The sequence below is a fragment of the Octopus sinensis genome, linkage group LG4 (genome assembly GCF_006345805.1).
Source record: "Octopus sinensis linkage group LG4, ASM634580v1, whole genome shotgun sequence".
Classification (NCBI taxonomy): domain Eukaryota; kingdom Metazoa; phylum Mollusca; class Cephalopoda; order Octopoda; family Octopodidae; genus Octopus; species Octopus sinensis.
Window position 1 is genome coordinate 71,959,786 of NC_043000.1, and position 22,569 is coordinate 71,982,354.

General features: G+C 40.0%; 1 protein-coding gene across 1 annotated transcript in view; it reads right to left on the reverse strand.

Moving 5' to 3' along the window:
- The window catches only part of LOC115210485, a 65,902-nt gene that overhangs the window by 31,042 nt on the left and 12,291 nt on the right, over positions 1–22,569 (reverse strand). The window contains exons 2-3 of the mRNA XM_036502135.1: positions 16,303–16,330; positions 6,566–7,129 (exon numbers count right to left, since the gene is read on the reverse strand). Coding sequence (XP_036358028.1) covers positions 6,566–7,129; positions 16,303–16,330 — 592 coding nt within the window. The remainder of the gene's footprint in view (positions 1–6,565; positions 7,130–16,302; positions 16,331–22,569) is intronic.

The following is a 22,569-nucleotide window of genomic DNA, read 5'->3' on the forward strand; positions in this document are numbered from 1 at the left end:
ATCTATCTATCTACGTCCCTGTCTGTCACTGTCTGTCGCTGTCTGTCTTTCGCTCCCTCTTCTTTTCTGTTTCTCTGTCTTTGTCTCTTTTCCCCTACTTCTATCTATCTATCTATCTATCTATCTATCTATCTATCTATCTATCTATCTATCTATCTATCTATCTATCTATCTATCTATCTATCAACCAACCCGAGTATCTGTGAAAATGAATGATAATTGTCAGTTAGCTGCTAAATATAACATGGAATGATTCTGCTTTGAGCTGCGAAATCTGATAGCTAACGTTTAACCAAACGTACAATTCTCAACTCTACTAGTATTTCAGTAAATTCTTTGATTTTAACAGAGATGATGTTATTTTCGTTGACACCATAACACAATCCAATATCTTTTATAATTTATCAAAGCTATATGCGTTTGTTACGCAATCTTAAGATTTATTAATGTAATTTGTTAAGAAAGATTCTTCTTATATAACAGTTATATTGTTAAGGAAATATGTGTAAGAGGAAACGACTAAATTATCTAAAAACTCTCCAGTTTTGTTCTCTTTGTATTGGTCGTTTTGTATTGGACTGTAGATATATCGTCTAGAGTAACAGCTCTGTAAGAAATAGTCTTACAAGAATTTACATCGATTTAAACGAGTAAACACACACATATACACATACATCTGTGTGTGGTTGTGTCTTTTAATACATTATTATATTACCCGTAGCTTACAATCAATGTTGCTATTTTGCCTCTTCTTTTATGAAGATTTAGGAGAATATCTAAATGGTTGCCATCACTAAATGTGATGATATCAACTCGTGCTATGCAACCAACATATCAGTTTGGTGTGTTGGTTGCATAGATGACGAAAGAGAAAGCGTGCATTCTTTCGTAACATCAGTGCAACTTGGCTTCACTGGAAGAAGTGATACCGTCGGTAGTTGCCGCAAACGTTGTGATCACTATTTGGCTGTTGAAAAGAGTGTCCCACAGTTTGATGGCATTTAGTCTATAAAGGGGTTAGCTCTCTAAATGCAAATGATTAAAGTGCTAGACGGTAATAGCTCAGAATGGCTACAATCAACTTGCTAAAACCAGTAATCACACAGTTAGAATGAATAAAAACAATTCCCCTAATAAATATGGAAATTTGTATTGCTTATTAACGTAATTATATTAAATTCTTAATGCAAATTAATTAATATCATACCATTATATTTATCAAATTAATCAGTAATCTATATAATACTAAAAGTCTGTGATTGCTTGCTTGTGTGCTTGTCTGTAATTTAATACAACCAAACCTGTGCATAATGGGAAAAATGCTTTGAAAGTAAGGTACCACAAGAATGTGAAAACAAACGGAATAAAACAAGTTTTGCGTGAATCGGATCACGGGTTCCCGAGGTACGCAGCTTTTTCGGGTTTCTTGAACTATTGGTAATCCAACAGGTTACAGCTAGCCTAGTTAATTACTTAAAATTTCGTAGTACCATATTTAAATCATACACAGTATTGCTTTAGAGTCACAACTTGGGCTAACTTTTTAGATGTTTCCTTAGACCTTAAAACTAATTCCCATAAGCCCTTCCATAAAACTACCGAAAATCTTAAATACATCAATAAACACTCCTGTCAGCCACCTATTGTATTTAAAATCTTAACTCAACAGTAGCCGTAGGATCACATGCCTTTCTTCTAAAGAAATATTCGAAAAGTCTGCTCAATATTATAATAAGGTTCTACAGAACAGTGGCTTTATTTATAAAATCTTTTACAACTTCTACACCTCCTCTATCATATAGTCGTAAGAATTAATCTCGGAAAGTTTTATGGCTCGCCCACTTTCTCCTTTAGTGTTCGGACAAGTATAGGGAAAAAAATTCTTGCACTTAATAGATACTCAATTTCCTAGAACCCATAGACACAACAGGCACATGATTAAAATTATCTTTTCTTGCCCTAACAACCGATGTTAAGTCATATATCAATAAGCGACAGACGACTCAAGCATGCCCTGGATGCTCATGTAGAGACAAATCTAAATGTCCTCTAAGACAGAAATGCGATATATCTTCCGTTGTTTATGAAGTACCGGTACCGGCGAACTATGGCAATGGTCGAACAGAAATGGCAATGGTTATATCGGAGCATTAGAAGGAAAGTTTAAATCCGGATATAACAGTCTTTCGAATGTTAGACACCATAAGAGACATTCAACTACCCTTTCGTCTTTAATCTGGAAGCTTATAGACTAAGAGACCAACTACGATATCAAATGGAAAATCCTTTCTAAAACCAGAGCCTATATTAAAGGGTCCAAAAGATGTTCAATATGTTCTCTTGAAAAACTTTATCTCTTAAAAACCCGAGAGCCTCAAACGACTACATAAATTCCAGGAACGAGATGTTTTCTGCATTTTAAAATCCTTTTATGTATGTATGTATGTATGTATGTATGTATGATGTATGTATGTATGTATGTATGTATGTTGTATGTATGTATGTATGTATGTATGTATGTATGTATGTGTGTGGGCGTGTGAGTATGTGTGTGTGTATGTGTGTGTGTGTGTATACATCTTGGCGGGATTTAAAAATAGGCCATCAGACATCTTAATAATACTAAAACTCTAGGGATGTTTGTTTGGACGCGAAATATCTCAGAAATAGTATATTTTATCTTAATTTTTTTGCATATTTATTTTTGTACTTACCTTCGGCAGTTGCAGTACAATTTTTTCTGACATTTGGATCTCTATTTACTAATGATAAACACAATTTTTGTTTGTTATTTCTTGACCAAAGGAAAAACAGCTTTCGTGACGTCAACTCACATACACACATACAGAATACATACACTTATAATGAATGTCATGGCTTGTCAATCAACACAAACACACGTCCGCTATATGTGACATATACACACACATAGTCTTCGCTCTCGCTAAGAAAAAAAAAACCTCGACTTTTTGACGTACACAATATTTTAATCATTTAGAAATATTTTTAACTGAATGTGATTTCAAAAATGCAAGTTGTTTGTACAGTAAGTATTTATATTTTAGCTTTCTTTAAACAGACAATATTTCAATGTTTTTTTGGTTATTTAATTATTTTCAAGTCGTTACTTTCTGTAAAAAATGTTTTATTTAAAGTGAAAGAGAGATGAAAGTGAAAGATGTATGTACGTGTATATGAAATGGAGGTGTGTGTGAAAGAGAGAGTGAGAGAGAAAAAGAAAGAGGGGAAGAGAGAGAAAGTGAGAGGGAGGAAGAGAGAGAAAGAAAGAGAGGAAAAAAAGAGAAAGAGAGCGAGAGAGAGAAAGAGAGTGAAAGAGAGAGAGAAAGAGCGGGAAAGAGTGAGTGAAGGGGTGTGTTGTCATATATACGTACATACATCAATATATATGCGTACATCTTTTAGTATGTACGTGTGCATGTGTGCGTGAGAGAGAGAGAGAGAGAGAGAGAGAGAGAGAGAGAGAGAGAGAGAGAAAGATAGGGAATGAGTGAGTGAACGTGTGTGTTCTCATGTATAAATGGCTCTCTCCCTCTTTCACATACACACGTCCATTTCATATACACGTTCATTCATCTTTCACTTTCTCCTGTCTTTCACTTTAAAACAAAGTAAATAAATAAAATCAACGAACAAAATCAACTGATCTGGCTGACAGTTCTGAGATTCAAAGTGAAAGATCGCCCCAATGGAATACCATTACAAAAAGTTTTTCGAGTGCATTTAACGTATATCAGCTCCAAAGATTCATATATATATTCATATGTATATATACTCAGGCCTATTTTTTTAGGAGGAGATAGCCAACAAGACACGCACCAGGCATTCCATTCATTTCCCAGCTCGTTAATCCAGCAAAACAAACCTGGAATTACCCATCAGAAGAATTACAGCGGGATTATCAGAAGAATTACAGGTCATACTAAGCGATCATTGATGTTTATTACTACTTGATGCGGTTGGCCGAAACCTGGAATATACCTGAGAGATATTATAGTACTCGCCAGCACAATTTATACCTATAAACGCACCTTAATTACTGTCTTGGTCAAAAATATTAGGCATCCCAAATGTTTTGGGGTTCTGCAATCTCAATGTTAATGAAACTCGTTTTCACAAAATACATTAGTTTTAATATCTGGTTGACCCACCTTTAGCATCACTTACCGCTTTTATACGGTTAGGCATTGAATGAACTAGTTTCTTGCAGGTGCTAGGCGCATTTTACTCCATTCTCCTCTCAATTGTTCCTGATAGCTTCACCAAGCGTTCCCCATAGGTGTTCGATCGGATTTTGATCGGGACTTTGAGCCGGCCTGTCCATAGGAACGATACCCCATGTCTCAAACCATTGACGAGTATTCTTTGCTGTATGACATGGAGCGTTGTCCTGTTGAAAGATAACACTGTTTTTCGACACTCCTAGATGCAATTTAGCAATTTATGGCTCTAAAACATCCTATAACATAGAAACGTAAGTAGCTGGATTCATCCTTCTCTGACATAAAACCATTTCTCCGGGTCCTGTGGCAGACATGCAGGCCCACAACATAATAGAACCAACCCAATGTTTTACGGTTGGTACCGGACATTCAGCCTTAAATGCTTCCCCAACTCCTCGACGCACGAAAGCTGCACCAGATGTACCGAAAACCTGAGTAAAATCATGAAAAATAATATTAGATTTATGTTGGATACATTTTCATACATATTTGGGGCAACATGGAAAAGCGTCTTCGTGGGCCAAAAACTACTCAAATTGGACCAGTGAGCAATGGTCGAAAGTCAAATGGTGTGATGAAAGAAACTATGAAACAAAATAGTACTTGTATTCAATCAATATATAAACTTAATGTAACTGGTTTGTTGCCCCAAATATGTATGAAAATGTATCCAACATAAATCTAATATTATTTTTCATGATTTTACTCAGGTTTTCGGTACATCTGGTGCAGCTTTCGTGCGTCGAGGAGTTGGGGAAGCATTTAAGGCTGAATGTCCGGTACCAACCGTAAAACATTGGGTTGGTTCTATTATGTTGTGGGCCTGCATGTCTGCCACAGGACCCGGAGAAATGGTTTTATGTCAGGGAAGGATGAATCCAGCTACTTACGTTTCTATGTTATAGGATGTTTTAGAGCCATAAATTGCTAAATTACATCTAGTAGTGTCGAAAAACAGTGTTATCTTTCAACAGGACAACGCTCCATGTCATACAGCAAAGAATACTCGTCAATGGTTTGAGACATGGGGTATCGTTCCTATGGACAGGCCAGCTCAAAGTCCCGATCAAAATCCGATCGAACACCTATGGGGAACGCTTGGTGAAGCTATCAGGAACAATTGAGAGGAGAATGGAGTAAAATGCGCCTAGCACCTGCAAGAAACTAGTTCATTCAATGCCTAACCGTATAAAAGCGGTAAGTGATGCTAAAGGTGGGTCAACCAGATATTAAAACTAATGTATATATGAATCTCTGTGTGCGTCTGCGTATACAAACACAAATATTCAAACATACAAACTCACATACATGCATACAATACATATCATACCACTTTTCTTCACCTTTGTACGGCCACACCTCGAATACTGCTGTCCACTGTGGTCTCCCCATACAAGACAAAACATCTCGAGGATTGAATCACCCCAGAGAGCACTCACTAAACGAATTGAAGGCATGGCTGCTTTCGATTATTGGGATCGCCTTAAAGCCTTGAAACTCTACTCTTTCCAGCGTCGCCGTGAGCGGTACATCATTTGTACGATGTGGAGAATATACTGCCAACTTTGCCCAAACGACCTGAACATTAGCTTCAAGGTTCATCCAAGACTGGAACCACGGGCCATACGTCCCCTGCCCAATTCAAGATCACAGCATACATGTACACTGCAACATAATTTCTTTTCCTTAACAGGCCCTGCCCTATTTAACATTGTCCCGAAAGAGATCAAAGAGGAAAAGGATCCCATCAACTTTAAACGGAGTCTGGATAGATTCCTTCAAGGAATACCAGATAAGCAACCCATAATTGGATATAACTCACTCAACAAAATCTCACTACTTGAATGGACCATAAACAAAATTTGACTTAAACAGGATTCAGATAATCCTATCAGGTGGTGCTATTAAGTTAGACATGGCCTGGACCAATCTTTGGTCGAAACATATCTAAGGTTTATCTAAGTTTTTACATACATACATACATACATACATACATACATACATACATACATACATACACTCACACCACATTTAGCTCCCGTATAATTTTGTCAAGGAATACAGCTTCTATAATGTTGCTTTTAACATGAACTTCAAAATGTTCAGAACTATGCAGTTCAATACTTGAGCTTTATCATTACATTATAAAACTTTTAATCATAATAAAATTGCTTTTGATTTCAAATATCTTCAACAACTCAATAGTACTGTAATTTTTTACCTAAGACGCTGTTCTGATGAATAACTATTCACAAGATTCTGATATTTTTTTCAAGCTGAAATATCATCATTCACAAACAAATCAAGATAGCTCCAATACTGACCTTTACATGGTTGAATATGAAAGTTATGGGCAATTTCTTCCAAAGCCGAATAACTTACAACTTGATATACTCCAAGGATTGCATCGCTAGCAATTGATTTTAATTCTTCAATTTCATAGCGGTTCCCAACACCAATTGCATAAACATTCACACCAAGAGAATGTAACTTTTCTGCCTCTTCTTTTGTAGCTTTTGTATCACGTGACAGCCCGTCTGTAATGACAATCGCTACAATTGGGCCATCGTGTCCCTTTGGATCGGCAATAATTTCTCTTCGAAGTAGATTTAATGCAGCAGCTGTATTTGTTAGTCCAGTACGGTATGGAATTTGAGAAATGGCTTCCTTCAAAGTAGCAATTGCAGTGTAACGATTTAGAGGAATATCTAAATGGGCGGTGTCACTAAATGTGATGATACCAACTCGAACTTGCGATTGCCCAGTGCCAATATCAAAAGTATCGACCACATTGCTCACAAATTGCAGTAATTCTTTGTAGTCTTGAATCCATATGCTACTTGAGGAATCTAATAAGAAATATATGTCTGCAGCCTTGCTGGAACAGCCTGGAAAGATAGATTTAGTAAAGAATTCTTTTGTATCAAAGTCAATTTGAAAGGATAGAAAATGAATGCAAAGTAATTATTGAACCTTGATTTAAACAAGCGAATGAAGATTCAAACAAGCGAATAAAATCGCAAACATATAACACTTTATCATTTAGAAAGCTATAAATTGAGAATTATAGTGACTCTATTTTATAGTTATATATTTAACATGCTCATTATTCATGGAAACATTTTCATATATCTCAGCAGCTGAAACCTATAAAATGTTCATGAAATACAAATAAAATTGTATGCAATTATGGGAACTTCCCCAGAAATAGACAAATGCATTACAAAATTAGAAATCAAAAACAGAAAATTTCATATTCAGCATCTGATTCCATTCATCTGTGAATACAAAATTTAACAGTAGCTAAGCATAATATTTCACCTGTATAATAAGTAAAAAGGGATAGAAATATTTTGTGCAGGCAGTTGTTGCACAGTAAATTCTTTATGGTGAACATATTGAAAGAAAATTTCCTCGAGTGATAAATTCCCTGCAACGTATCTTAATCACCAGTAAACACATGTCAAGGCAAATTTTATTGTCAGATTATATAATTTAAGAATTAAACGCGTCCCATTAGAATGAATTTTAACGAAATTGCTAAAAGTGGTTAGGATAAATTTTTTATAACTACAAGTCACACACACACACACACACACACACCACACACACACACACACACACACACACACACACACACACACACAATACATACATACACACATATATACATATGTATGTTTATAAGTACGAGGTGGCATCTGTCTTATAGCACGCACCTCAGCACTGACAACACAGGAGCCAATCTCACTGCAAGCCCGTCGGTTGCTTTGCTTTTTCTAAATGCTTCTTCTGAATTTGTAAATCCCTCTCTAATGTAACTTTCCCTATTGCTACATCCCTACAAAACCTTATCGACTCTTTTCTAATTGCCCTTTTCAGGGTAAGTCACCATCTGTTGTTGACGGTTTCTCTCATCAACACTCGCTTAACTAATTCACTAATTCGGTAACTATAAGCTTGACATGCCCTGAAAGGCGCACTCATCTTCCAGTAACCGACGAACTTTTCATGAGTTCCATCTATGTCGACCATTCAGATCACAAATTTGTGCTCTGTGTAGCCGGCAATTTTAAAATGTGGAAAAGCCTATGCTATTCCAATTTACTGGCCTACAGAATAATCTATCTACATACGATCTGGATAACCTGATGTTCGTCCATAGCGCATCTGGGAAATCCAGTCGATACCTCTCGGACAGTTGGAAATGTCAGAGTAAGTTTGCGAGGTACACTCCTCTCTTATTGGCTAGTCCCACACAGTCCCTGCGTGCATCCAAGATGTTGTTCCAGTTATCTACTAGCATTGAAGAACATAAAGAAATCCGGCTACCCCATCCCGCTGTTGGGTTATACAGGGCTCTTTGTCTGAAAGTGTGGCCTCTGCTGTTGGTCGCATCCAGTAATACTGACTTATCTTGTGCATCCAGGAAGATGGTCCGTATCTCTAAATCTAGCCCTTTCCGAAACAACACAGCTCATGTCTCAGTAATTCTGATTTTGTTGATAGCCATCACATCTATCTAGTGTCCTGAGATCTTTGATCAAGTGTTTCTGCTTTCAGGCCACATGCAGTCACACTACCTATTTCTTAGTAACGCCATATTCAACAAGAGGGTGGAAAGTGAGAAGAAACACCTTATTTCTGTGGAATGACGTACTCTCCTTTTAGCTACTTGTCAGTGTCTCCACACGCATTTCTTTTATAGTATATCTTTTGTAGTTCCTCGGAAATTCCCCATTACCTTCGAATATCTCGCCGTCATCGCGTTGTATGCTTCTTGATGTGTTCTTAGAATCTGAATATAAATTGTCATGCTATGCGATGGCGTCATGTAATCATTGTATGTAATTTTTGTATATTGATGTATTGAGTCATCCCATAAATAATGCTTTTTTTTTCAATTGCATGAACTAAAAGTCGGAAGGAGGCCGGGATAGACTACCTGCATCAACTTACTATAAAAGCAGGTAATAATTTTACCTTGTCCTTATTCTAAGTGCAAGTTTTGAAGAGTGCAGTTCGATTTTAACATTCATATTTTCAAAGCTATAATGAGAATATTCGGAATATTTTGCTTATTGAGTTCAATAAAGGCAACAACGCAACGGAAAGTGTGAGGAATATTAATATTGTGGATGTCGAACAATGAGCGTAAGTCAATATCAAATGTAGTTTCAGAAATTTCGAGCCGGAAATTACAGCCTAGAAGACGAACCTCGTCCTGGAAGGTCTGAAGAGCTTGACGAGTATGTCCTGCAAACCCTGGTGGAAGAAAATCCCATCGTAACTGTTGAGTAACTTGCAGAGAAACTTGGATTTGGTCATTCAACCATTCATCGACACCTGAGTGCCATCGGAAAAGTCAGCAAATCGGGCCAATGGGTTCCTCACAAACTTTCTGAGTCTAATCGCGCGCAGAGAGTGAATATGTGCTCTTCTTTGCTATCACATCTCACGAATGGACCTTTTTTGGACCGAACAGTGACTGGTGACGAGAAATGGGTTCTCTATACAAATGTTAAGCGCTGCAGACAGTGGGTAGGGAAAGGAGAAATACCAGCACTCAGGCTAAAGAAGGTCTTCTTATCTGTTTGTTGTGATATGAAAGGTTTAGTTCACTTTGAACTTTTAAACCCAAACGAAACGATAATAAAGGGGATCTACTGCGAACAGCTTGAACGGCTTAAGTCAGCTCTAGAAGGAAAACGACCATCTTTAGTCGTTGCTCTGTATTTGTGATGTTGGTACAAGAAGGGATCGTGTTTCTTTCACGACTCATTGGGGGTAGAAAGCCTTTAAGTGGGTCACAGCGTCACATATTTAACATCTTAGCTTTCTCCTCTCTACTGTCACGGACATGTGCGTGCCGTTCGTGAGGTCCATCAGTTCAGATATGTTTTCTTGAATTGTTTGTATTGTCAGTACCATACTTATTTCTCACCAGTTTTATTTTGGCTTATTTTCATTTCCAGAATTGCCGCATCTTCCTCTCTATCGGCCTAGATGGCTGCGATCAACTAGATGATACATATTTCTAGCAGCACGTTTATGTCTCTTACTTTTGCCTAGCGCAAGGCAATAGCAGATAATTAGGCCAACTTCCTTATTCCTCAGTGTTGTAGAGTAGAATCCTGTCTCTGCTTCTGTTTTGAATCTCAGTTCAACTGTGCTATCTCTTTTCCTCGTATGATGTAGGTCCATTGTTAATACGCACGTCTAAACTAATTTGTATTTTGTTCTCACTTGCACATTCCACTCGACGCGATTTTGTTTCAGTAGTCGCTCAGTCGGAGCTCTGTGCGGACTTCAACGAGACAAGTACTTTACAAATATCAACCAGAACTGTTAGACGAAGGCTTGTAGAGTACGGTCTGAAAGGTTGTAAAGCCAGGAAGAAGCCATGGGTTTCTGAAGCGTATATGGAAAAGCGTCTTCAGTGGGTCAAAAACTACTCAAATTGGACCAGTGAGCAATGGTCGAAAGTCAAATGGTGTGATGAAAGAAACTATGAAACAAAATAGTACATGTATTCAATCAATATATAAACTTAATGTAACTGGTTTGTTGCCCCAAATATGTATAAAAATATATCCAACATAAATCTAATATTATTTTTCATGATTTTACTCAGGTTTTCGGTACATCTGGTGCAGCTTTCGTGCGTCGAGGAGTTGGGGAAGCATTTAAGGCTGAATGTCCGGTACCAACCGTAAAACATTGGGTTGGTTCTATTATGTTGTGGGCCTGCATGTCTGCCACAGGACCCGGAGAAATGGTTTTATGTCAGAGAAGGATGAATCCAGCTACTTACGTTTCTATGTTATAGGATGTTTTAGAGCCATAAATTGCTAAATTACAACTAGTAGTGTCGAAAAACAGTGTTATCTTTCAACAGGACAACGCTCCATGTCATACAGCAAAGAATACTCGTCAATGGTTTGAGACATGGGGTATCGTTCCTATGGACAGGCCAGCTCAAAGTCCCGATCAAAATCCGATCGAACACCTATGGGGAACGCTTGGTGAAACTATCAAGAACAATTAAAAATACAGAGCATTTGTATCAAAAGTTGAGAGATGAATGGAGTAAAATTGCGCCTAGCGCCTGCAAGAAACTAGTTTATTCAATGCCTAACCTATAAAGCAGCCACCGTACTTCACCTTGAACAAATGGTCAACAGCCAATCTTACTGCAAGTATGGACATGTAGTAAATGCTAGGGCGCGAGCAAGAAATACGAGGGCAAGAAACACGTTCGATGGGCTTGGTGGCAGAGGGGCAGCTTGCAAAAAACTGCAATTCGGTTCATGACGGATTTCAGCAAGTGTATACTTTTCGATTCTAAGCAGACTTGTGCGGTTTTCCAGGACATTTTATTAAACTATTTTTGGTGAGTAGCACGCTGGTGACAGTGAAATGTGATCTCTGTCTGTACGGTTCCTGCGACTCTCGTCCAGGGGAAGAAAGATTCGAACGAAGGGTGGGGACATATGAGAAAACATTTGACTCATAACTGTGTTTAACACAGAATTAAAGATTTTGGCAATGATGCTCGTTAAGAGGCCTGCGCTTGTCTCCGGCAGTCTAGTCTGAGAAGCGCAAATCCGTGCGTTCCTCGGTAGATCTATCCACCCCGTGGTGATGCATCCTTGTGCAATATTTCAACTGGAATAGATCTGGCTTTTGAAGGTGTTGGTCAATTTGGATCTGCTCAAAGCTTTCATCAGCAGCCTCATTGCTGCTCAGCTCACGCGAATTGGATTACTTCCAGTTTGCTGAAAACTGCAATAGACGGTTGCTGAGAGGGGACCGAGAAAGTCCGCATGTGATAGGAGAATGAGCTAATCCCACAGATTTACACCTCACACAACGACTTTAGCATGTCTACTACTTCGTCTACGGATGGCTGTCATAAGAGCATCCACTTTCTGTCTCGACTTCAGAGATTAGGTGTACAGTATCAGCTGTTCGATGGTTAAGCTAGCTGGCTTGTATTCTCGGAACAGTTTAGCAAACAACACTCAATTCATTAATGATTCTCTCTCTTCCTTCTCTTGTATATTGTAGTTCTGAAGCCATTGCTGTTGTGGATGGAGACTTTGAAGGGCACCTCATACTAATTGGGTTACAGGAGATCAGTGTCTGTATATTCGGGTGACGTCAATGTCATATTTTCTGACACTTCGTACATAAAAGCATTCCACACCATACTCGAAGAGTACCAGAATTAAACATTTATACATATGAACTTTGACAAATCAATGCCAGCCAGCGGTGATTTCTGCCGCTGACCTGAGGGCCTGCATAAGGTAATAGGAATCTGGCACGAACCGGACCCCTAGATAGATAAGAACTAGGAAATGTCTCGAGCAGGGTGGCCATACTCACTCAGAAATTGAAGAGGGAAGTTGTTCTTCAAAGGTTGCGTGGAAGCGCCTAAGACATACATTGGTTTGGTAGTTTATTACCATCAAAACGCAAGAAATATCAAACTAGCCTGGTGAGCATGCTTTTCTGCTTCGCATGGAAGAAACCGACTCTGGTGATTCATGTGTTACCAACACTCTCTCCAGACTCGTCTCAGGATACCATCACTGATGATGCCCGAACCGTCACTGTAGACATCACACATGCAGAAATATCATTACTATTGTGACTCTGGCGATAACTAAGAAAGCAAAAGCGAATTGGTGTGGGCGCTTTTTGTATGATAGTTCTCTTTGATAGAACTGTAATCGAAATTGGGCGTCTAATATCAAGATAGTTGCTAGGCTCTCTCATCACTCTACTAGCTGGACAATCCCGTTGGCGGGAAAACAACTATTGCATTCAATTGCAGGTTAGTGGAACGTATGACCGACGATGGTCTGAGAACAACTTTGGGCATTCACAAGATCAGCATGAGCAATCTCTTCAGAGACTATAAACAACTTTCGAAAGTTCTAGGCATGACAATGCTCCAGGGGTAAAAATTACCTGTTCAAGACAACCTATAAAGGCACAAAAATGCCAAAAGCTGAATCTGACCGAGATGCACGTAGGATGCGAAACTGAAAGGCGGCATTTTCCTACCAACTTCCAATGTCCGTAAACTATTGAGTCATGGCTATGCGCCGAATAGTTGCTATTACGCGCGGGATTAATCATACGAGTCTATAGAAAAAACGACCTACCACTTCGCTTTGGCAAGGAAGGGCGCCTAAGTTTCCTCTATCCTGTGGCTATGATGAAAGAAATTGTGCGATAGGCTTCTCTGAAACGATTGAAGATAACCATTTTCCTCTCTAGTAAAGCTCTCATCAACTTCGAGTATTATTTCTAGAGAAAGGTGAACATGGAGAGTGAAGGGTGGTGTTAAGTTATCCTTTTCTATCTTGTCGATCATATCCATGCTTAGAATAGGCAGGTAAATGCACGAGGCCTGAGGCGGTTTTCTTAGGGATGTCCTGCTCTTTACTGTTGGTGGGCGGCTGGAATGCTATCTTGGATGCATGTTTGGAGTGTGTTGGGTTAGCTTGATAGGAAAAGAGGATGTAAAAAGCCCTTCATACTTGCTCAGACGGTTTCAGCTGCCTGACAAGCATCAACTGGATTTTACAAATGTACCAGGGTGGGCATGAACAAAAAGCATCGGAACATCTAGGTCATATCTAGTTAGAATATTCTGTAGGTCAATAGACAGGGATAGCATAGGTTGTACACTTTGTAAAATCAACGACTACACAGACCACAAATTTGTGATCTGTACGATCGACCTTGATATACTTCATAGGCAGGAACCCGGTTCGTGGAAGCTGAACGCGTCGCTTCCAGATTACTAAACTTGTTAGGTGTATGTTAACGGGGTCAATCATCAACAATAAATGGCAATTCATCCTGAAAAGGGCAATTAGAGTAGAATCTATTAGGCTTAGTAAAGTCGCAGCCATAGAGAAAAACAGAATAGAGGTAAATTAGAAACTTGTCAGAGGCTCTTAGAAAAGGTATCGCAACCGACGTGCACGCGGCGATATCGGCCCTCATCTAATTCTTCAGCATGAAACATATAGGATGCATGAGAGGACGAAAAGCAGCTCATGGAGCCGAGTGAAAGAAGTACTACAAGACTGCAAAACCACAATTTGATATTTGGAGGGCCATAATGAGTGCGTGTTCCTCGACACTAAACAGATGAATGCGATTTTTGCAGCAGCATTTCGCGCGACTGTTTGGCAAGAGAGGCGGAGTGTTGCAAAAAGCCGATAACATCATTAGAGATACCTTCCATAGCTGGCAGCAGAAAAGGAGGATTCCTAATTCTGTGAGTCGGGAAGTGTTGGCACTATCAAGAATGGCTCCGATCAAGGGAAATCACACTGATAATTTTCGACCCGTAACTCTGCTAATCGCAGATTTTAAAGGTTTGTCCATGGTGTTAGCAAAGAGGATCTGATTGGTGATGTGCAAACATGCGCCATCCCAAGCAGATATATCTACGACAATCTCTACCTTATGCGATGGCATGGGTAATGGTTTAATCAACTGACACCAATCAAAAGCTTCTATAGGGTCGACCACCAATATTTGGCGGCCTGTTTCGGTCCCGCATTCTACGGTTGGATTGCTGTAATGTACAACATCTGCTCGGGGGTTCGGGTGAATGGCACCCAATCGGAACCATACAGCATCATACAGTCGGTCCATCCAGGTTATCTTCTCTCGCCTCTTCCGTATGTACTGACTCTAAAACCACTGTTCCAAAACTGCAGACATTGAGGAGCATTCCGCACGAAATAGGTCGTGGAAGAACCGTGTCGGCAACGCAGACGACGTTACCATCATAGTATCGGACACCAGATACATAGATCTGATCGGTCCTGCTCTAAAAGAATACCATGCATTGACAGGAACAAAAATCAACCAAAAAAGTCAGTGGGCTTGTAGCTCGGCATCTGGGGTACAAGTTCATGCCGTCCAATAGCGTCGTAGGACGCTGAATAGACGGACCGGTTAAATTGCTCGAGACCTCCAAGTGGAGAAGAACTAGGACGAGATGACGAGCAGGGTAGCCAAACTCACCCTGAAATGGGTCAAGAGAAAGCTTACCTTGAAAAGTTGGGCAAGGTGGTGAATGCACACATCGCCTCCGTCCCGCCTATTTCCTGACCATTGTGCTCCGCCCCGCTTCACGTCTGACCAGATTGGAGCGCCTATTTTCCCACTTCCTTTTGACAGGATACGTTCCACTGATCAGGCGCTCCATTTGTTATCAACACCCACTAAGTGGAGGACTGGGGATGACATAGCTGTTGGTGCACACAGACATGCTCTATGGCTGCAACATCTCCAGCGCTTCCTTGTCGGTGAACAACTATAGTCGCCGTTTGTCAGACAACTTGCCTCGTTCCGTGTTTAAATAGCACCAGTTTAATTTGTCTTTCATCCTGATAATTCGGTTAAATAAGTATTAATCAAGTACGGTATTGGAATAAATCGACAAGATTTATATTTTGCAACATTTATTTAAGCATATAGCAAAATCAGGATTGCGTCGAACCTTTGGTTTTACACACTTATTTCAAATTTCATTGCGGTCGGCTTTGTGTTTCTACCTTCAGGAGTCTATAAAATAATTACTAGTCAAGTACTACATCACTTCATCAACATTTCTGGCTTTGCGTGTATGCTAAAAACCATTATTATTGTCTTGACGATACTTTTGCAGATATTAAGTTCAAATTTTAGCACAAGGCCAGCAATTTCGACGGAGGGGCTAAGTCAATCAAATCGACACCAATGCTCAACTGGTGCTTATTTCATCGATCCCGAAAGAGATGAAAGACAGTCAATCTTGGCAGAATTTGGACTCAGGAAGTACAAGCGGACGAAATGTCACTTATCATTTTGCCTGGCGTGCTCACTATCCCGACAACTCGCCGCCTTTCGTCTGCAGATATTGAATAGTTTTTGTAAACTTTTACACAGTTCTATCCCTTCTAAGTTTTCTTAGTTTTTTTTTGTAATGTTTGTACAAAAACTTAGTATACAAAAAAAAAAAACGAAACAAAAAGAAACTTACTTTTTTCTTTAATGCAGTATGTTGTTCCCTGGAAAATGAAAAAAACAAACAAAAAAAAACGTAAGCATTTATTAAAATTTTAATTTATTCTCATTTAGAAAAGTAAAATTTCAAATTACAGGTATAGAGAACATCTAAATGTACTTTATACACATAAATGCTTAAAATAATAACTTCATGGGTAGATTCAAGTAATATTAATAGTATATTAAAGGTGCTTAGTCAATCATTAAGTGAGATAAAATTTGAAAATGATATCCTACAATATTATTCCCCAACCATTGAAAAGCTCTGACAATATTTACTCCATCAAAACCAGGAAGTAATAACTTGTATAACAACTTTCCTACTTCATTTGTTTGGGCAGTCGGAAATGTAAAATTCACAACTCTGCCAGTGCGCAACCTTAATGATGATGATGATAATAATAATAATAATAATAATAATAATGATGATGATAATATTAATAATAATAATAATAATAATAATAATAATAATAATAATAATAATAATAATAATAATAATAATAATATTGATGATGATGATGACGATGACGACGACGACGACAATGATGATGATAATAATAATAATGATGATGATGATGATAATAATAATAATAATAATAATAATAATAAATACAAATATTTAGGGATAAATGAAGGCTCTGGTATTCAGCATGCAAGCATGAAAGAGAAGATCAGGAAGGAATGTTATAGGAGAGTTCGTGCAGTCCTGAAATCTGAACTAAATGCACGTAACAAGGTGTTAGCTATAAATTCCTTAGCAGTTCCAGTTGTTACTTATAGCTACAATGTGTTGAACTGGAATATGAGTGAAGTAAAGACTATAGATAGGAAAATACGCAAGCTGCTGAGTTGTAATAGGATGCACCACCCAAAGGCAGACGTAGATCGCCTTTACCTTCCCAGAGCCCAAGGAGGTCGAGGCCTGATCCAATTTGAACTAGCTTACAAAACAACCACAATTGGACTGGCCAAATATCTCGAAATATCGAATGACTGGATGCTAAAGCTCGTGGAAAATCACGAGAGACGAAAGAAGCTTCATTCTATCATAAAGGAAAGCAAAAAATGTGCTATTGATCTCGTGCAGGATACCCAAACAGAACAACCCGAGGGAAGTACGGCAATTATTGTTGCAAAGAAGGTGAAAATAATGGCAACGAAAAAAGCGCACGAGCAATTGGCTGATAGGTGGGAGGAGAAACCTCTGCACGGCAAATATGTGGCCCGCAGCAAACAAGCTGATGTTGACCAGAAGCAAACCCATCAGTGGCTACGGAGCTCAGGGCTAAAAGCAGAGAGCGAAGGTTTCATCCTGGCTGCTCAAGATCAAAGCCTATTAACCCTGAACTACCAGGCCAATGTGATGAAAAATGGAGCAGACCCAAAATGCCGATTCTGCAACGACATGATTGAAACAGTGGACCACCTAATCTCTGGATGTAAAGTCTTAGCTCCAGTGGAGTATAAATTAAGACATGACAGAGTTGGCCAATATCTACACTGGCTAATAAGTCGGCATTACAATATCAAAACTGCCGACAAGTGGTATAATCACCACCCTGAGGCTGTAACTGAAGGAGAAAATGTAACGATTCTGTGGGACTTTCCAGTACATACAGACCGAACCATCAAGGCCAATAAACCAGGTATTGTTGTGAAAGACCAAAACAATAAAGTTTGCTTATTGATCGACATGAGCATCCCCTGTGATCATAATATCTCAGCGAAAGAGTTTGACAAGCTCAGAAAATATAAAGACCTACTCATTGAAATTGAGAAAATGTGGCATCTCAAGGCGATTACAATACCAGTGATCGTAGGAGCACTAGGAATGATCAAGAAGGGAACCGAAAATTATATGAGAATGATCCCTGGCTTACCATCCCTGCAAGAAGTGCAAAATATTGTCTTAACTGGTACATCACACGTATTGAGAAGAGCATTGTCGATGTGAGAACTGTTGCTGCTCATGTATTTTAATTTAACTTAAAAAAAAAAAAAAAAAAAATGAACGAACTATTGAGTTTGGTTTAATGGCCTACCAATGTATACTATGAGTTTCTTTGCCCTAGGAGTCGGGAAGACACTCGGCAAGAAATGGAAGCAAATTTGAAAGAAGAAAAAAAAAAGTAATAATAATAATAATAATAATAATGTCCCTGATGATGATGGGTACAAGTACCTTGGAATCCTAGAGCTGGACAATATCTTGCACAAAGAAATGAAAGACAATGTCATCACTGCATATTTCAAGCGCCTCAAACTTCTCTTGAAATCAAAGCTCAACTAAAGGAACCTTATGTCTGCCATCAACATATGGGTTGTTGCTGTAGTCTGCTATAGTGCACCCATCCTGGAATTACACCGTGAAACCCAAAAATTAAAAGACCGAGAAGCATCATGGAGGTGGCTCAAATAGCTGTTCGACATAAACCCATAGTTCAGCAATACTCGGACACTGGACGAAAGCGTGCAGAACGGTTTCGTCGTCCTGGCAGCACCTCGGGCAGGCCCGGCTGACGGCACTTCCGTGCCGGTAGAGTTTATCCCGAACAGGCAGAGCCCCTCGGTAACACTGCTAGGCGAGGGATCTCTGGAAATTATCCATTGGCCCCGGCCCGAAAGTCCTTCCGAACAGACTGCTCAGCTCGTTATCGTCAACGCCTAGAGTTTCCCGAGAACGTCGTCGCACTTTTCTTCCACTAACCCTCTAGAGTGGAACTACTACCGATCGCATTGCCCGCTTGGCAGAGGGCAGAGAGAGCTTGATGGCACTCGAGGTGCCAAGCGCCCTTTCTCGGTCTACGTTTGACCCAGGTCTGCAGCTCTGACAAAAGACGACCACACCTGTTCACCGTCTAGGAAACGCTTGAGATACCGTAGCCTGAGCGCATGTATGCGCATCAGTAACCACGACATGCCAAGGCCTCCGTTCAGCGGTCGTTGACAGCAGATGGATCGCCTGACCAGTGGCAACTGACCCTTCCACAAAAAGTTGAAGAGCAGGCGTACCAGCTTGGCCAACCAGCGGTCGGGACAAGGGACGACGGTCAAGCGGTAATAGATGACGGATGCGATGTACGCATTCGCCACCTCCGCTCTACCTTTCAGGGACAGCTTCCTCTCGGCCCATTTCTGGGTGAGATTGGCCACCCTGCTCGTCACTTCTTCCCAGTTTTTATCTACATGGAGGTCCGGACCGAACCAGATCCCTAGCAGTTTAACGGGTCCGTGTGTCCAGCGCCCTACGACGCTGTTGGACGGCATGGACTTGCCTCTCCAGGTGCCCAATTGCAAGCCCACGGACTTTTCCGCGTTAATTTTTGCCCCTGTCACCGCTTCGTACTCGTTCAGCGTCTCGCCAATCAGGCCAATGTGCCTGTGGCTCGACACCATCACGGTGACGTCGTCGGCATAGGCAGACACGCTGTTTCCACCTCCTAGATCGCACGGGATACCCCTCAAAGCCTCCAACTTGCGCAATAATGGCTCGAAAGTCAATACCTACAAGAGGGAGGAGAGGGCGTCCTTGGCGGACCGAACGCGAGATGTCAAACGGCTCTGAAAGGTAACCGTTCACCCGTATTACCGAGCAGATGTTGCTGTATAAAGCAGTGATCCACCCGCGGAAGACTGGACCGAAACCGCCTGCTTTGAGAACAGCTACCAGGTACCCATCCTCTCTATGATGTAGTGCATGAGATGGAGATTATCGTGTATCGACCTGGTCGGCACGGCGTATGTCTGCGCCTTGCCAATCAGCTTGTCCATGACAAGCGCCAATCTCTTGGCTAAAACCTTGGCCAAAATCTTCAACTCTGCATTGAGCAGAGTGATGGGCCGAAAGTTCCATATAATGTCCCCCTTGTTTGGTTCCTTTCTCAGCAAAGGCACCACTCCTCAACAAACAAAAGCAGGAATTCTCCCGTTCAGTTGAGCATGCCCCTTGGAAGAAGACAATATGCGCATCTTTGATCATGAGCAGAATTAGCAGGGAGCATCATAGCCATGTGTTGAAAGGAATTCTTTGGGGTTTGAATAATTCATCTCTAGAAACATGGGTGTTTCGTTCCTCATCCTTAAAATAACCCTGATTCAGGGACCTTTTAAGCAGGAGGGCTACTCGACCAGAAGAAAATTCTCACTGACTTCGTATATTTGTACCCCAGAGTCACTTTGATGGCATGCACTGCTGTCTCAATCAGTAATAATAATAATAATAATAATAACTACTACTACTACTACTATACTACTACTACTACTACTAATAATAATAATAATAATAATAATAATAATAATAATAATAAAAATTTCAATATTAACCACTAAGCATCTAGAATGGTACAGGACGATACAATGTGTGATTACATAAAAAAACATGTAAAAAGGAAAATGACAGAAAAATTCAAACTCGTTGGTATACTTGGGTCAGACTAATTATGGAAATCCTTCGAAATCACATTCAGCATGACCGCACCTCCAAAACAAGTACCCACACCTAGTTGTCCTCTTCTTTTATACAGGTGCATGCTCAGTGCATGCCAGTTCACCCGGACTGTGTTCGCCACTCGCATCAAGCTTTCATCTATAATAATAGTTTATAATTCAGGCATATAGCTAGTAATTTTAGTAGATGGAGATTAGTCAACGACATCGATCCCAATAATTGACTGGTACTTTATTTTATCGAAAAGCAAAAGTTGACCGTGGTAAGATTTGAACTCAGGATGTAAAGAAGCAGAACAGATACCGGGAAATTTTTAACGACGCTCTAACAATTCTGCCAAATCACCGCTCTAATAATAATAATGATGCTTTCTACTATAGGCACAAGGCCTGAAATTTTGGAGAGGGAATAGTCGATTACATCGACTCCTGTGCGTAACTGGTACTTATTTTAACGACCCCGAAAGGATGAAAGGAAAAGTGGGCCATGACGGAATTTGAAATCAGAACGTAATGAGCTGCCAAGCATTTTACCCAATTCGCCAATGTTTTTGCTAGTTGGCCACAAAGTCACAAATTTGAAGGTTGGTGTTAATAAATTAAAGAAAGGTAAAGTTGACCTCAGAAAGCACACACACGTGCGCGCATGCAAGCGCACACACATGCACACACCCATGCACGTACGCACGCACGTGTACACACACACATACATGCACGCATACATACATACATACATACATACATACATACATACATACATACATACATACATACACACACACGCACGCACACACACATTCACACACGCACACACAACTATATATATATATATAAAAAATTCTTTATTGCCCACAAGGGGCTAAACATAGAGGGGACAAACAAGGACAGATAAAGGGACTAAATCGATTACATCGACCCTAGTGCGTAACTGGTACTTATTTAATCGGCGGAATTTGAGATCAGAACGTAACGGCAGAAGAAATACCTATTTCTTTACTACCCACAAGGGGCTAAACACAGAGGAGACAAACAAAGACAAACAGACGGATTAAGTCGATTATATCGACCCCAGTGCATAACTGGTACTTAATTTATCGACCCCGAAAGGATGAAAGGCAAAGTCGACCTCGGCGGAATTTGAACTCAGAACGTAGCGGCAGACGAAATACCTATTTCTTTACTACCAACAAGGGCCTAAACACAGAGAGGACAGACAAGGACAGACAAACGGATTAAGTCGATTATATGGACCCCAGTGCGTAACTGGTACTTTTTTAATCGACCTCGAAAGGATGAAAGGAAAAGTGGACCTCGGCGGAATTTGAACTCAGAACGTAGCGGCAGACGAAAAACCGCTAAGCATTTCGCCCGACGTGCTAACGTTTCTACCAGCTCACCGGCTTCAAAATACAACTATATATATGCAGCCTCTAGACGCAGTCACGGTTGTGAATTTGGGAAGTTCCCTTTATACTTATATGGTTCCTGGATCGATCTCACTTTGATGTTTTCGAGCATAGTTCTGTTGACTTATGTCGTATGTTATGCATATATATGTTATGTATATTATGTATGAATATTATGTGTATGTACATGTGTGGTGTGTGTGTGTGTGTGTGTGTGTTGTGTGTGTGTGTGTGTGTGTGTGGTGTGTGTGTGTGTGTGTAAGGTCAATAATTATTAAAAAAGATAACAAAAAGAACAGAAGTTTGACGAATACGGTATTATATTGACGCTTCGAAATTTAAAATGAATGTGGAGAATCTTAGCGTTTCGGACGTCCTACTTCAGAAAA